This window comes from Candoia aspera, chromosome 2 (assembly GCF_035149785.1).
Source record: "Candoia aspera isolate rCanAsp1 chromosome 2, rCanAsp1.hap2, whole genome shotgun sequence".
NCBI classification, from domain to species: Eukaryota; Metazoa; Chordata; class Lepidosauria; order Squamata; family Boidae; genus Candoia; species Candoia aspera.
This window is the reverse complement of record NC_086154.1, coordinates 140,562,701-140,578,306: the sequence shown is the minus strand read 5'-3', so window position 1 is coordinate 140,578,306 and position 15,606 is coordinate 140,562,701. Positions and strand designations below refer to the sequence as shown.

General features: G+C 41.3%; 1 protein-coding gene across 2 annotated transcripts in view; it reads left to right on the top strand.

The window, feature by feature from the left end:
* Positions 1-4,063: 4,063 nt before the first annotated feature.
* Positions 4,064-15,606, top strand: part of PIP4K2C (phosphatidylinositol-5-phosphate 4-kinase type 2 gamma) — a 32,523-nt gene continuing 20,980 nt past the window's right edge. The window contains exons 1-3 of one of the 2 annotated variants that reach the window (XM_063293909.1): positions 4,064-4,262; positions 11,140-11,237; positions 13,658-13,754. In XM_063293909.1, coding sequence (XP_063149979.1) covers positions 4,134-4,262; positions 11,140-11,237; positions 13,658-13,754 — 324 coding nt within the window. In that variant the 5' untranslated portion in view covers positions 4,064-4,133. Of the gene's footprint in view, positions 4,263-7,901; positions 8,025-11,139; positions 11,238-13,657; positions 13,755-15,606 lie in introns of those variants that run through there. The other variant, XM_063293910.1, reaches the window with a different exon arrangement.

Sequence of the window (15,606 nt, the reverse complement as noted above, 5' to 3'; positions counted from 1 at the left end):
TATTAAGCTCTTCCAATAAGGGATGATTACAATATTTGGCACTTTTTATAACAGAACAAAAATATTTATTGTATTTATATCCTGCCTTTTCTCTAAAAGCTCATAGTAGCTTACATGGGGCTCTCTTCTAATTTTATATCCATAAAAACAATGCTGTGAAATAGGTTGATCTATGACAGACTGACTGGCCCAAAATTACTCAGTGAACTCTGTGGTCAAATGAGGACTTAAATCTGTGGTGTCTCAGTACAAGTCCAACACCTTAACCATAATGCTACTTGGTCTTCCATCAGTGTATAAGAAGGGGTACAAGGCATATATTAAAACATGGATAGGGCATTTTTTCTCTCTCATAATATTAGAATAATATTATATAATAATAATAATAATACTACCCAGAGTCATTCAATGAAATTGTATGGTAAGAGATTTGAGGCAGATAAAAGGAAATACTTCTTTATAAGTCAGGGAGCTTTAAAAGGAGTCTCATGGGGGATACAGTTGTTCAGAGGTTGCTAATCACAATGATCATATAGCTTCTAGTTCTGGAAGTTAATATACCAGTTGTTGGTGGACATGCGGAGGAGGATGTTACTATGCTCCTGTCCTGTTGGGCTTCTCATAAGTATCTGGTTGGCCACAGTAGGAACAGAAAGCTGGGTTAGATCATTGGGCAGATCCAACTCAACTTTTCTTATGTTCTTGTAAGTGAAGGACAAGATTTTAGATATTCAAAGCTGAGAATAATGGTACTATGATATTGGGATGGGAAATATCTGCACCACAATTCTATGCCATCCAGAGTTTGAAAAATACTTCTGTTGGTTGTAGGTTGTTTGCATATCTACGTAACAAATAGTTGGAGGAATTTAAATTTCCAAAATCTTAGTACAACCACCTTCAACCCAGTCCCTCCAGATATGGTGAGACCAACTCCTGGATTTCTACAACTAGCATCCCTGTTGGTTGTGCTGGCTATGAAATCTGGAAACTGCAGATCTGAAGGGTATCACAGAAACATCTGGTATTTATAAGTACTATAAGCTATTACAGAAAATCAGAATGATTCCAAAATCACTGCTCTCTGATTTAAAGTGATCCATGGATCATGATCCATGGCCACATTGGTCTCAGACAGCAATTTTATCTGGGTTCTTGCTAAACCTACTAGGTAAAAATATTTGCCCACAGTTTTCTCTCTAAAAAAATGGGTTTCAGATATGTGCAGGAGAGGTGAGGCCACACTTTCACCATCCTTTTCTCTCCCTTTAGGTACAATTATATACTTCATAACTAAAAAAGTTGTGCTGGAAGGCAGTTCCAGTACCAAATGCAAACTGTGTAACAAAATACACTCCTGTATTTTATAATTATCCTGGACCACTGTTACATATATCATGAAGTAAGATATATACTATCCAACAATCATTGGATTTGCTGATGTACCTTTTGAGAACAAAAAGGTATACTTGTGTAAAAGTCTAACAACTAGAATGTAGAATATCAGCATCAATTTTTTTCCTGGACTATAGCTAGGCCATTTCATTCAGGAAAATCTGATCATCAAACAGTGTAAAGCAGTCAGAAGAAATTCAGGAAAGACACATTTTTTCTTGACTCCAGTATAATTGTTTCATAAGAGAGAGAGAGAGACTTATCTTCTAGCTTTTCTGAGAATGAATGCTGGTAACATACATTAAATTCTCACATAAGTGTGTTATGGGAAAAACACTTATATTTGTAAACTATTGTTTATGCAGGAATAAGCAATTAAAGGGTCCACAACCTTATTCAGCCTTGTTCGGATCACAACTGCTGAAAAATAACACTGTGCTTTCTTGCCTTTTTGAAGTGGATTTATTTCCTACCTTTCTAGTCAACTCAAGGATGAAAAGCTGCTAACAATCAATGACATAAAGGGTACAAAAAAACCCCAAATACATAAATTAAAGGCAATTCGTATGTTAAACTAAAATTAAAATTGCACCTTGGTAGTTTTTAAGGAAGAGAGTCCAAATGTATTTCCTGGGGGACTTCTGGGAGAACAGACATCTACTGGGATATAACTGAAAAAATGTGCATTATGACACCATTCCATTAGGCACTGGTGTCGTGGCCCGCCCTACTGGCCCTGCAGAGATGATCTAGTGTCATAATACCACAACAGACACGCCATCAGTTTAGCATCATGATGTCAGGAACAGATTACTGTGTCTGGGAGCAACATTCAAGCTTCTCTCCTGCGTGCCAGATAGACAAGCCTCTGAAAACTACAGTGGGGAAAAAGTTTGTGAAATATTTAGAAGGCTCTATAATCCTGCAGTACTGTGACCTACAATGTGATCAATTAAGTCCTATTAATAGATAAAAGACGTTGATTAAACAAACAACACAGAAAACAGTGTACTGCCATGTCTTTATTGCACATATTGAACCAACATTTACTGTCTTTGAAAAAACATGTGAAACTGTAGATTTAATAGGTGATGATGCCTCTAGACCCACCTTCGTCTTACAGCTCAACAAGAATGATGGGAATAACTGCAAAATGTCTCTATAAATTGCCAAATGATCCAGAATACCATGATTTATACTTTTTTAAGCCCCTATGAATTCAAGAAGAACAAGCAGGGCTGCTCTCTAACCCAGTGTTTCTTAAACTTTTTTTCTCTCAGGACCCCTTCCCACTTTTAAAAATTATGGAGGACCCCCAAAAGGGCTTTTTGTTTGTATGGTTTTTGTGTGTATGGGTCTATATTTACTGTATTAGAAATTAAAATTGATGCACTTGCTGCTGCTGCTTCTCATGATTGATGGGATTTTAACATTGTATTATTTTTCAACATACGTTGGCAAATAATTTTAATTTTGTGGACCCCTGATGGGTCCTAGGACACTTTAAGAAACGCTGCTCCAACCCATCCACTTTCCAGCATAGATCATCCAGCAAAGTGACCAAAACAGCTTTTCTCTGTCTAATTTGGCTAACAGCCCAACTGAAATGGGTCCAAATAATTGGTATTAGGCAGAAGGGTCTCAGTCACCTTTCCCAAGTAGGTTTTTGAGTCTGGTCTATCATTGCATTAGGCTTTAACAGATGCTGCTACTGGAACATTCTCTAATAGATTTACAGCAATAGGTAAAGAGATGCCTATTCACTTCTGCTTGCTGTGTCTTTTTGATCTGCCAGATGAAACAAACTTAGAGCAGCTCAAACTTTACGTGACATTAGTGATTTCCAGTAGTATGCTTGTATATTAACTGAATTATTCTAATTATTAATTGAGAGCCAGGTTGGTGTAGTGGTTAAGGCATCAGGCTAGAGACTGTTTAGTTCTAGTCCCACCTTGGGCACGAAGCCAGCTGGGTGACCTTGGGCCAGTCTCTCTCTCTCAGCCCTAGGAAGGAGGCAAGGGCAAGCCACTTCTGAAAATGTTGCCAAGAAGACTGCAGGGACTAGTCCAGGCAGTTGCCAGGAGTCAAAAACTGACTCCAAGGCTAGCTAGCTAGCTATATATATATATAAAAATTGTATGTATATTTTTAAAAAAATACACACACATACACATGTATATACTGTATAAATTATTAATTGAAATTTATGGCATCGTGGCTCCGACCCTGAAAACACTTTCTTAACGAAGGGCTCTTGCCTACTGACCACTTCCTGTGTTCGGCTGCATTTTTAAATGCTTCTCCTCAAACCATATTCCTTTCCAACCTTTCGTCTAGATAGTTTCATTCATTGTGTACCTGCAAGCGCCATGTTAGCTCCCTCCCCATAGTGGTACAGTAAAGGAAAAGCGTGCAATCCTACACCGGCAGGGTTCACACGACACAGGGTTTCACAAACTAGGCAGCCACCTTTTGCTAATACGTTGCGCGTAGCCAGCCCTACGCTTGCCACCCACACATTCCTAGCGAACGCCCCTCGACCCCGAAGGAGAACTTTCAATCGCTGCCGGAAGTTGAGGCTTCGCCCGTTCCTCTGTGACGGAGTTTCCCCGCCTCCCGGCAGATCACGTGCGGCGGGATCAGCTGAGCGTTACTTCCGTTGCCGGCGTCCGGGCTGTCGGGAGACTGAGTGACTGGCGCGTGGGCAGGCGCCACTTCGAGCGGGAGCCGCGGCGAGGATGGCCGCCTCGGTGGGGCCGGGGACGCGCACGAAGACCAAGAAGAAGCACTTCGTCCCGCAGCGCGTGAAGGTGCTGCGCTCGGCCGACCCCCTTCTGGGCGTCCTGGCTTGGGGGATCAACCATCAGGTAATTCGCTTCACCCGAATGCTTCTTGGGCGGGGCCCAAGTAGGGCCGTCCGCCCCCTTGCTGGGTCGCCTCCCTCTAGCATCCGTGGCTCGATAGAAGGAAGGCGGGTCCCATGTACCAAGCCTCTCTCCAGGTCTTCTGCGCCGACCGCCAAATCGGACCTGGGGTGCTGGGGATTCCTCTTTCGCTTTCCGGTTGCGGGATCTATACCACACCCGCTGTTTCCTCGAACCACGTTTTTGTCATCATTCCATCCCACAATTCTTTGATTCCTAATGTTTCTGAGGGCTATTCGGCAGTGGTTGGTCTCAGAAAGCTCAGCAAGGTCAGACGGAGGGGAGACCACCAGGAAATTCCAGGTCTGAAGGTTAGACTGAGGGGTCTAAAAACATCCCAGAAGGCACAAACTGCTTCAGTAATGGGGTGCCATGAACCCATCATGCGTTAAGCTTGACTTGAGGGAGACTATAATTTTTGGCATATAATTCCTCCTTTTTCTTTCCTGTGCTCCTGTTCCCCACACCTGGTGTTAGCTATTGTTAATATTGTTAATACGATGAATAGCTTTGAATAGCTTTTATAGCCTGATGCCCTCCTGCTGTGTTGCTTTATGACAGGACTAGAAATTGTGGGGGTTGTTATCCCTGTTGGTATCACCTTAGGGAAAGCTACAGTAGGGTTATGTTCTGTCTTATTCTCTTTATGTTCAGTTAACGTACTTACAGAGTTTTCTCTGTTCTTGCTGCAAACTGTTTTGTATGGTGAGAAAAGTATAATTATTTGTATAAATATAATAAGTATACTAAAAATATTTGAAAAAATTAAAGTAATATATTTTGCAGATATTTTAACTTACCTTTGCTTCAGAGTCTAGTGAGAAAGAATTGTCTACCTGACAGTAAGTTGACTAATACCATAGTGCTTAATCATAGTCCTGACTCACATGGGAGGAGATTGTTCCTATCTTATTGAAAAGGAGAAACTGAATAGTCCTGAGTATGGGCTCTTATCATTTCTTCATACATGTCTGGGTTCGTATGATACATTAACCCGTAGACTTGGATGAACAAAATACAATTGTGTATTCATATAAATATGCTGTGTCCAAACAAACAAAAAAATTAGTGGTTAGTGTGATGGTCTGGTTCACACAGTATATTTAGATGATGCTACTGAATGCAGAATTGCTGTGCCAGTTTCTCATTACCTCTTCCATCTCCTTGACAGAATCTGACACCAGGGAATCTCCCCCTGAGACCATTGCCCCACATTTTTCAAAGATGTTAATGATTTTAATATTTATGGATTTTATGTATGTTTTAATATGTTGTTATAAGGTAGCTAGAGTTGTTTGAGCAGGCAGCAAAAAATAATGTTAATAAATAAATAACCTTGGAATTTCACCGTTAGTTATTGCATACATAACCTTGCAAGTCTCCTTCAAATTGAACTTAGATCCTGGTGACTTCATGGATTCATCCATGCCATTTTTGTTGCAGATACAAAGGCTATTTCTCAAAACATTTATCCATCACCCGATCCTTTACTTCTTTAACTGCTTTTTAGATAATTCTGTTCTAGAAATTGCCCAATTAATAATGATTTTTCTTTTCAGTCAGATATTTGAATTATTTTCCTTTTAAGCAGGATTTCTTTTGACTGTACAATTTTGTCAAGAGTTCTTCTTGATGCTCTGCACTTTCCTTCCTTAGAATACATTTGAAGAATTGGGCCTATAAATGTCTTAGGGATTGCCTTCATCTTGACAGCCTAGATTGTTTGTTGAGGAACTCTTTTCCATTGGCTTTTAAGAATATGAAGTTATTTATGTATCCAATTTATATAGCCGCCCATCTCACAACAAGAATATGAATGGCCTAATCTGGACTATAGCAATAATCCAGGATCAGAAAGTTGAGACCACCTTTGTTCCCTGGGTTGTGCACAGTCTCCTGCAATGAGGAGGCTGGCCTCATTCAGACTCTGAAAAAAGGCAGCTTTCCATGGGATGGGTTGGGAACTTATGGCATCTGAAGGCAGAACGTATATTTCTGCCAAACAACGATTGCACTTTTTGTTTGTGCAGGCCTCAGGAAAGCAGTGCTGTATTCCATTGTCTGCCCTCTCTAAGTTTCATTAATCCCTTCCCCTCTGATTCCAGCAGTTTTATGACCCCAGGCATATGAGCTTCATGATGCAACACTAGCATAATTCAGATTCCAGAATTAAGAAGGTGGCTGGTATGTGAGCCTTATTGCATGCTTCTCTGGGTTGCAAGTTGTTTTTGGTGCTGTAGGCTAAGTCTCTTGGTGGGCAAAAAGCCAGTTGCTTCCTTCTGTTTTGCTCTTTGCTGCTTTCAGAGTTTGAGTTTGAAGTTTTGCCTAAAAATTTGCATGGTTTCTTTTACCCCCAAAGAAACTGGATAAAATGCATTTGCAAAAATAAAGCTGATTTTGTTTTGGCTTCTTTCCCTAAACTGGGTGGAAATGTTCTAGTATGTCTTAGCTAGTGTGGTGTTTCTAGATCAGTATAAATAACTGATGCAAACCTTTTAACCCTGTGTGCTCTGTTTTCCTCTTTATGCCGAGGTAGCTGTTTTTCCTTAGATAGTTTCCATTTAGGATTGGTTTCTTAATAGCAAGCAATGTTGGCTCATTTAGATAACAAAGCTGACCCTTGCTTTGGACTGGGAACACTGCAAAAGAGAGTGTATGTTTTAAAATGCATAGTGGAACAGAATCCTTATCCAGTCTCTTACTCATAGCAGTCATACAAAGGAGGTGGTAATTTTTTTCCCATTAAGGAAAGGAAACTAGGACAGACTTTATCCTCAGATCACCTGAATTTGCCAGCTTTGGCAAAGTATTGCTCCTTGGCTTCAGTTCATCTCAACTCCTATGAAATGAGCTGTACTTGCTGCAGGTGAGCTCAAAGTTCTGGGAAGGGAGTGGATCCTGCAGCATGGAGAGCTGAAAATATTTCCCATAACTAAGAAAGCTGTGAAGAGATGTGGAATATACAGAAGCTTCAGCCCACAAAAGCTTCTCTCTGTGCTTTCTTCCTTGGCTGGCTTGCTCAGGAAAGATGCTTGAATGTCATATTGCGGAAATCGGCTTATATGTCCTGATTCTGTATGAGTTATTTGCAAGCAGTGGTAATCTAGATGGCTTTGCGGTGTGTGACATTTTCTCTTTGGAGCATGTTTTTTAACAGGAGCAGCATGTAATTCTTAACTATCTAAGAAATGCAACTTAAAAATGTGATACTGTCTTAAACCCTTGAAATGTGTTGGGAGAAATACCAGTGTTTCTGAAAACTAGCAGTACAACAAAACTAGCTCAAGCTCATCAAATGACATTTCATTACAGATGCCAACCAGGCCTGTTAGAGTGACTAGGCAAGTACCAAGAATAGGTAGCATTAAGTGGATTAAAATTCCCCTGAAGTGGAAGGCAACGGCTGGCAGGTAAGAGATTCCTGGCCCTTATTAGCTTTGCACATCAGCTTTGCCCCACAGGCTCTCCCTTCAGCAGTGCCTCATTCCCACAGAGCAGGTATCTATGAATCCACAATACTTTGCCCTTCCAGATAGGCCTCAGAACTGGAAATGGGCCATATTAGCTTCTAACTACCGGTTTCTTCTTGGAGACCTGGACTGGCACTAAGGCAGCCACTCTTTCTTTGCCCAGGCATATGAAGTCCCTCTGCTGTAGCCGAGCTGGAGCAGCAATCAGTCTGAGAGCCTTTGCTCAGATGGTAGTGTAAGTGATGGGCAGACTGTAAAATCCTCCACTCTAGTTACAAGAATTCCCTATGGTGGATGTGTTTGGATAACAGAGGGGAAGGTGCTCATGTGCCCACTGACCTCCCACTGGGTAGTATGTCTAGAAAATAGCCATTGTTTTATGTTTGTTTAATGAATTGAGCACAACTAACCATGAGAGAGCCTGTAGCTCATTTTTGTTTTATTTGTGGAATGGGAGGTAACCTGTGAACATGTAAGCCCTCAGAACACCCCAGGTTGAACTGCTCCAGTTTGAGGGAAAAACTGCTGATGCTCAGTGTTGCAATTTTCTGTCTAGTTCTTGGCAAAGCTACTAGATAAAGGTACAAAATAGCTATGTTAAGCCTCCAAAAGGTAGATCATATTATTTTGTAGTTTTAAAAATGATCTAGTCCCTTACGTTTTTTAAAAGCCCCAAATTATCATGTCTTACCCTATGACACCAACACCTTACCAGACATGCTCGGTCTGGCCCTTAGAAATTGTTGTTGTTATTGTACTTAAAAAGTACAACTTCAGGGCAAAGAAGTTGTCTGCTCAGTTTGATGTGGATGGTCTCTGACTTGGTTACCTGACTGAGAGGTAAAGCTAAAAGATATTTGCTGGCAACTCTCCTATGTCAAAAGGCTTCTGATTGGAATACCAGCTGAACATGTTCTAAAGTACATTTTCACTCAAACATACCAGGTTTTGTTATTGTTAATTATTTTATCTACAGCATATTACATTTGCAGATTTTTACAACAAAGGAGCTGCTGCAGATGCTCCAAACCTGCAGGTTTAGTCAGCAATATTGATCTTTCCAAAACATTTGCAAAGTGTAAAAATTGCTAATTCTGGCTGGTTCGCTGACAAGAACTGAAGTATTCTGCTGTTAGAGAGCACCGGAAGGCACGTCATGCGGTTGGATTATTTGAAGCTAAACAGGGACAGCTCTTTATGCCACTGTTTTTGGAAGACTGAGTAACAGAACAGAACTTTATTACAGTTAGTGGCCAGTGCAAGAAGAGCAAGTAGCATCCACTTAATGCTTTGGCATCTTTGGAGGCAGAGGTTCAGTAATTTAATAAATAATAGTGTCATGTGTGCAAAGACATGGCACTGTAACTAGCTTGATTAACACACAATATGTAACACGTTAATCATAAATGGATCTGGTGTAAATATCACCAATCTTGAACTAAAATACTTGCTTTTAATTTGTTTCGGGATTTTCAATTCCTGGTGCTGATTTTGAACTATAAAGTCATAAGTAAGTCATCTTCTCTGGCCATAACAGGACCTCACGTAACAATTACAATTCATTTATATTGTGCCTTTTTTTCCCTAAAAGTTCAAGGCAGAAAATAGCAATAACCCAATGAGGGAGATGGGCTGAGAAGGTGACTGGACCTGATTTATCCACTGAGCTCTGTAGTGAGAAGGGATGTTGACCTGGTATCCCTGATCTAACTCCTCGGGAACCAATATGTCACACTACAGCACACTGAGCTTGCCTCAAGTGTATGCCTGGTAGTAATTTGTAATTGTTATGTGAGGCCCTGTTATCTCCCTCACCTCTAGTAATGCCAGACTAGGGGGTACATAACACAGGGTGTGTTTTGTAGCTGCAACTTTGATGATTGAGCTCCTGAGGAAAGCACAGCTGGTTCTCTTGGGTTTCAGGTGGACAACTGAAACTTTCCATCGTTAGGCTTTAGTGACTTCCATGTTTCCATTTCTGGGGTTTGTTCTGTCTTTATTGTGATGGCAATACTATCTTTTAAAAGTGTATGCTGTTTTGAGAGCTTTTCATAAGTGGAGAAGTTACTAATGAATGCTTTACAATCGTAGCTTTGTTTAAAGGCAGAATTGCATCATCCTGAAGTTCTGCAGGGCTAGAGAGAGAACCCTCAAAATGTGCATCATTATGGAATTCAACTTCCTAAACAACTTTTTTTAAGCTATGCTTCTAGCCCCTATGATTGTTCAAAGATACCCTTGGGCCTGACATTGTCAGAATATTCCATTGTTTTACTATTTTGCTGCTTAGATGTATGCTAAATAAAAGAATAAACCGGTTTCTGCACTTTGGATTGTCTTTGTGCAGAACTTCTGTTTTAGTGGCACATCTTGCTAATGTGGCAGAGTGACCGATCAAGAGAATATTAACTTTCTAAAACGTATGTCATTTGAGAGCAGGATGTAAAATTTGGGATGCTGTATAAGAAAAACCTATCTTTCATATACAAGTATATTCACCAACTACAGTCCAGTATATGTCAAGGATCCTGCCTGTACACTTTATGAGAGAGCATGTGATTATCTACAAGCAGGTTTCACTTTCCCCCCCCCCCATAAATAGAAATGTCAGGTAGTATGAGCTCACTGGCTGTTGCAATGTCATTGTAAGGCTGGTTTAATTGGGCTCTGACTCTGCTGCTTGACTGGCTGCCCAAAGGCAATAGAAATGGAAGATATGAAGAGTGGAGCCAAATAGCTGCAATTCTCCATGGCCCATTCTTCTCTGATTCATACATTTCCTACCAGAAATTGTAGAGAAAGGTGCCCAAGCACATTTTGCACCTCTCAGTGTGATCATTTTTGGTTTGGGCTTATATGCCCATCTCTTGTAGCAACTAGGCTGTTGGTGCATTTTCCATGTTTTCCTGGCTTGTGCATTATCTCTAAGGGAAATACATTTTCTCTGCCACAGCAAAATGCCACATTGGTCCTGATGCTTTATTCACACAATCATGTTTCAGTGGGGATTATCTCATGGCTATTATGTAAGTTTAAAAAACCCTGTCTATTTGAAAATGATGTGACAGGTTGCTTTCAGTCACAGGTCAAAAGATCATTGATGAACTTGGTCATGGGCTGCTTCAGATGCTTATTTGAATTTGCCCAAACCTGGATTGAAAACAATCCAGCCTTGGAGGTTCTGTGGTCTCCTGTCAGGCAGAAATACTGAGGTAATACACAGGGGCTTTTGTCTCGAGTACTTGCCCAGGCTACAGCTAGCAGAATTGTCACAATGAAACTGATTACAGTACAGTAGTGGGTTGCTGGGTGTGACCTTGTCTGGTTTTACCTTCATTTTCTCATGTTAGATCAATGAACTCAATCAAGTTCCCCAGCCAGTGATGCTGCTTCCTGATGACTTCAAAGCCAGTTCTAAAGTAAAGGTGAACAATCATCTCTTCAACAGGTGAGGAAACTGCTGGAGATAAAAGGGAGTAAGGCACATGGTCTTCCTAATCCAAATTTCATCCTAATGCAGTTCCACTGCAGTGTTTCAGGCAAAGCTCATCCCAGCTCTTTCAAATGAGATTTGTTAATTAGAACATGGGGATTAAGCTTGGCATTGTGCATTTTGCACAGTATATTCTAAGGTGTGTGCCCTAGTATTGCCTACCTAGACCATCCTGATGTGAGGGATTAATAGCCCCAATTATCCCCAGATAATACAGCTTCAGGTATAAACTTGCAAAGATAGTTTTGCTGTTTGAGATGAAAGATTCTCCTAGTGCCGCCATTTTTCTCTAGTGCTGACCAGTGCCGTGCTGGTTGAGGAGACTGGGAGTTGTAATCTGACACATTTGGCAGGTACATGCTCCTCTAATTGCTCTGTAATGTGTATATATCTTTGTTCTTTAGAACAGGGGTCCCCAACCCCCGGGCTGCAGACCGGTACTAGTCTGTGGCCTGTTAGGAACTGGGCTGCACAGCAGGAGGTGAGCAGTGGGTGAGTGAGCGAATTTACAGCCTGAGTATTTACAGCTGCTCCCCGTTGCTTGCATTACCGCCTGAGCTCTGCCTCCTGTCAGAGAAAGTAAGCCCATTGGCTGCTATCTCCAAACGGCGATAAAAGAATAAAAGGTTGGGAAAAAGAGGAAGTGCTTGAATCATCCCAAAACCATCCCCCCACCCCGTCCGTGGAAAAATTGTCTTCCACGAAACCGGTCCCTGGTACCAAAAAGGTTGGGAACTGCTGCTTTAGAAGGATATATTGATTAAGCCTTATCAATTTATTTATATTTATATGGATTACCTTATTTACAGTAACTCAATATATACTTACAGTCTAGTAGGAAGCCTCCCTCAGCTAATTTCTGCTTCTATTTTAGGGTTTTTTCCCCTAGCCATATACAGTATTGGCTTCTTCTCTACAGTGATTAGGATCCTTTTCACTGCAATACCTTCTGCTCATTTCCATTCCTCTGTGCTGTAATGGAACTTCCTTCTTTTATATTTTTTCAAACCTCTACTGTCCTTTAATATAGTTTTACTTGTGACTAGACTGAGAGAAAAGGGATTTGCTGCTGGGGAATTGAAGTGACTGTATTCCAGGAAATGTTAATAGTCCATGCTTATTTTCTCCTCTTTAAGGGCCAGTTTCAATTTAACAGAATGAAACAGAATAAAATACTTCGTTTCTTGGGAATAGTGTTTTGAACATTTTGCTTTATATGCTAGAGAGGGTGTGCTATGCAGTCCAATAATGTACAGTGTAAGTTTAATTTATATCTGTGTGGTTTGTTTTTCAGTGCCTTAACTGCAAAATGTTTGAATTTTGAACTATTTACATAATTTGATTTTTTTTTTTTTTGGTCCCTTTGAGTCATGGTTGAGTCCTGGTGACTGCCTGAACAATTCCTTTTGGTTTTCTTGGCATGATTGGAAGTGGTTTGCCCTTGCCTCCTTCCTAGGGCTGAGAGAGAATGACTGGCCCAAAGTCACCCAGCTGGCTTCATGCCGAAGGCAGGACTAGAACTCATGGTCTCCCCATTTTTAGCCTTGGGCCTGAACCACTGCACCAAACTGTCTCTCATATAATTTGATTAGGACATGGTTTTTACTCTAGGCGAATATGTGTGTGTATGTATGCATGCATATGATGCAGCCTATCTTTTAACATACCATTTTAGAAAAGGCAAATATTACTTTGCTTGAATCTTTCTTCGTGTAAATGTATGTAATTATTTGCTAGTACAAGCTGAGGTCTTGCCTCCTTCTTCCTGATACCTGATGCTTTATATTAAAAGAAGACTCTTCTGCCTGGACAGTAATGTAACCAACTCTCATAATGGAGGATTACACTGCGTGCTAGAAGAGGGTGTTGGTGAGAGGATTATGGACAACAGACCTTAGATTACTGAGGTTTCTAGACTGAATTGGCAGCTGTTCCTGTTAAAGCCTTGTTCCCTTGTCCAAAAGACTGCTCTTCTGATAAAAGAAACAGAAGGGCCTTTGTATTTACATAAATGAGTTACAGTGCAGCGTGGTTCTGATAGTGAGCTAGTTCTTTCCATAGTAGAAGTGGTTAAGGCCTAAACTCCGTATGTGGCAGAGCCTGGAGGTGATGAAATGGGCTGTTCCATGTCAGGCTGTATGATGGGGAAAACAAACAGAATCTTTTCTGCATATGTGAATCAGTACAGTGGAGAGCAGGTTGGGCCAGAATCTTTACTGATGAGTTATACTTTTATTTAAGGAGAGAGGTAAAAACATGCAATTCATTTTCCACTCCTCTGAAGTATTCCAGGCTTCTTGTCTACCTCGCTGTGCTCTATTTGCAGAATAAACTTTGGTTTAGCAGCTAACTATATTATTACTATATTCCTGCAGGGAAAACTTGCCTGGTCACTTCAAATTTAAGGAGTACTGTCCACAGGTTTTCCGCAACCTTCGCGAACGCTTCAACATTGATGATCAGGATTATCAGGTAAATAGATATCACCTTACTCCAAAGAGTTTGAGTACCTAAGAGACCTGTGTGTGCAGAATTTTTCCAGCTATAGCCAAAGAACCCCTCCCTCTTTTGTGGGCGGTGGCTTGCCTAATGCCCTTTTCCATGGTGACACATGGTAAGACATCTACCAGTCAGTCCACTCCCTGCTTGTAATAGAAGCAGTGAAGACCATATGACCAGGTGTTCTATTAGTTTTGTGGAATTAGTTAGGTTTTATGTAGACTGATTTATTTATTTAGCACTTACGCATTTACTGCCTTTACAGTAAGAAACCCAGTCTTCAATGGTTTGGTTTAAGACACTGGAAAAATGTTAAGAAAGCAGGTTTGAAACTGAACTAACTTTACAGTGTATTATATACCTCTAGTAATTAAATTGAGAAATTGTAGACTCTGCTACTAGGGCATACAGTTACAATTCTTTTATAAGGCTACTTTTGCTTCACATTAAGAACCCAGAAGAGACTAGTTCCAAGTCTGTTCCCCTGAGAGAAACTAATGCTAAAATTGAGATTAAACCGGTGGATTATTTTTGTCAGTGTTAATATTAGTGTCAGTGTTTCCAGATATGCTTGCCTATATCCATAATCCTTATTACTCTTGCAGGTGCCATACTAGTTGTTTACACCCGTCCAGTAGAAGTCAGTTAAGGGCAGCAAAGGGGCTGGGAGTCCTAGCTGAAATGCTGCCTCTGCCCTGGATAACTTGCCAGGCAAGCTTTATTAGTGACATACTCTTGGTCTTATTCCTCTATCTGCTGTGTAAAAATACGGTGACCTACCATATAAGGCTGAGGTACAAGTAGGGAAAATGGTTATATGTGAAGCTCCTTGAACTACTTCCAAAGTGCTGAAACACTGTTGTTGAAAAAAGGCCAGAAGTGCAATAGCTTAGAAATGGCCTGTCACCACAGGAGAGGTTATGTGCATCCAATCCGGCACTTTATAACAATTTCAAGGCAGATCTCAGGATGGGCTAAAGGGAGATGTGGACAAGGCAGCCCCAGGCCAGGCTTGCTTATAGCTGTGTTCTTACACACACACACACACACACACACACACACTGAAGCAGAAAAGATTTGAGCAGCTGTCAAGAGTCTGCCAAGTTGTATTTTAGAGGTATTGTCATGATCCAAGGAAAGGGGTGCCGAGGGATTAAGGGATAAGCAACTGATTAACAAAAGAGAGCAACAGACACCGGCAACAAAGTAACAACTCCAGCCAAAAAGCAGATAGGAAAGATACAATGTTGCAAAGAATGAAATTGGCAACGCCTGACCACGAGGCGCGCCCGAACTGTCAAGAGAAGCACGGACATCATCGCCCGGCTTAAACTCATCACCGGCTTAAACTCATCACCGGCTTAAACTCATCACCGGCCGGGGGAAACGATTAAGGAAATGCCCGGGGCACCAGAGGGGCTCCGCGACCCCTCACCCACCGGCAACAGGGCACTCGGGGCTCGGGGCACACCCAGGGTAAGGAGGGGTGGAGCGCTGACCGGCGTGGGCTATTTAAATCCTGTTCCGGCGCGCTCCACTCACTCTCAGCTTTTTACATAAGGCATGCATTCTATGCCCAAATAAAATCAGAACCTAAACCTCAAATTAGCGTCTGTGTTTTATTGGGTAGCAGGCAGAGCCTGACAGGTATCTTTTGAAGCTGAAGCATGGTCAACAGCATTCCCAAAAGAAAGAAGCAGCCACAGCTCTCTCTCCTTGTTGCCTTCAGGTAGAAAAGCCACACCAAGCAGTTCCTCATACTGTAATCTATAAGCAAGACTTGTAGTCGCTCTCCCTCTGTCTTTCTGCCCACCCCACCCCCCAG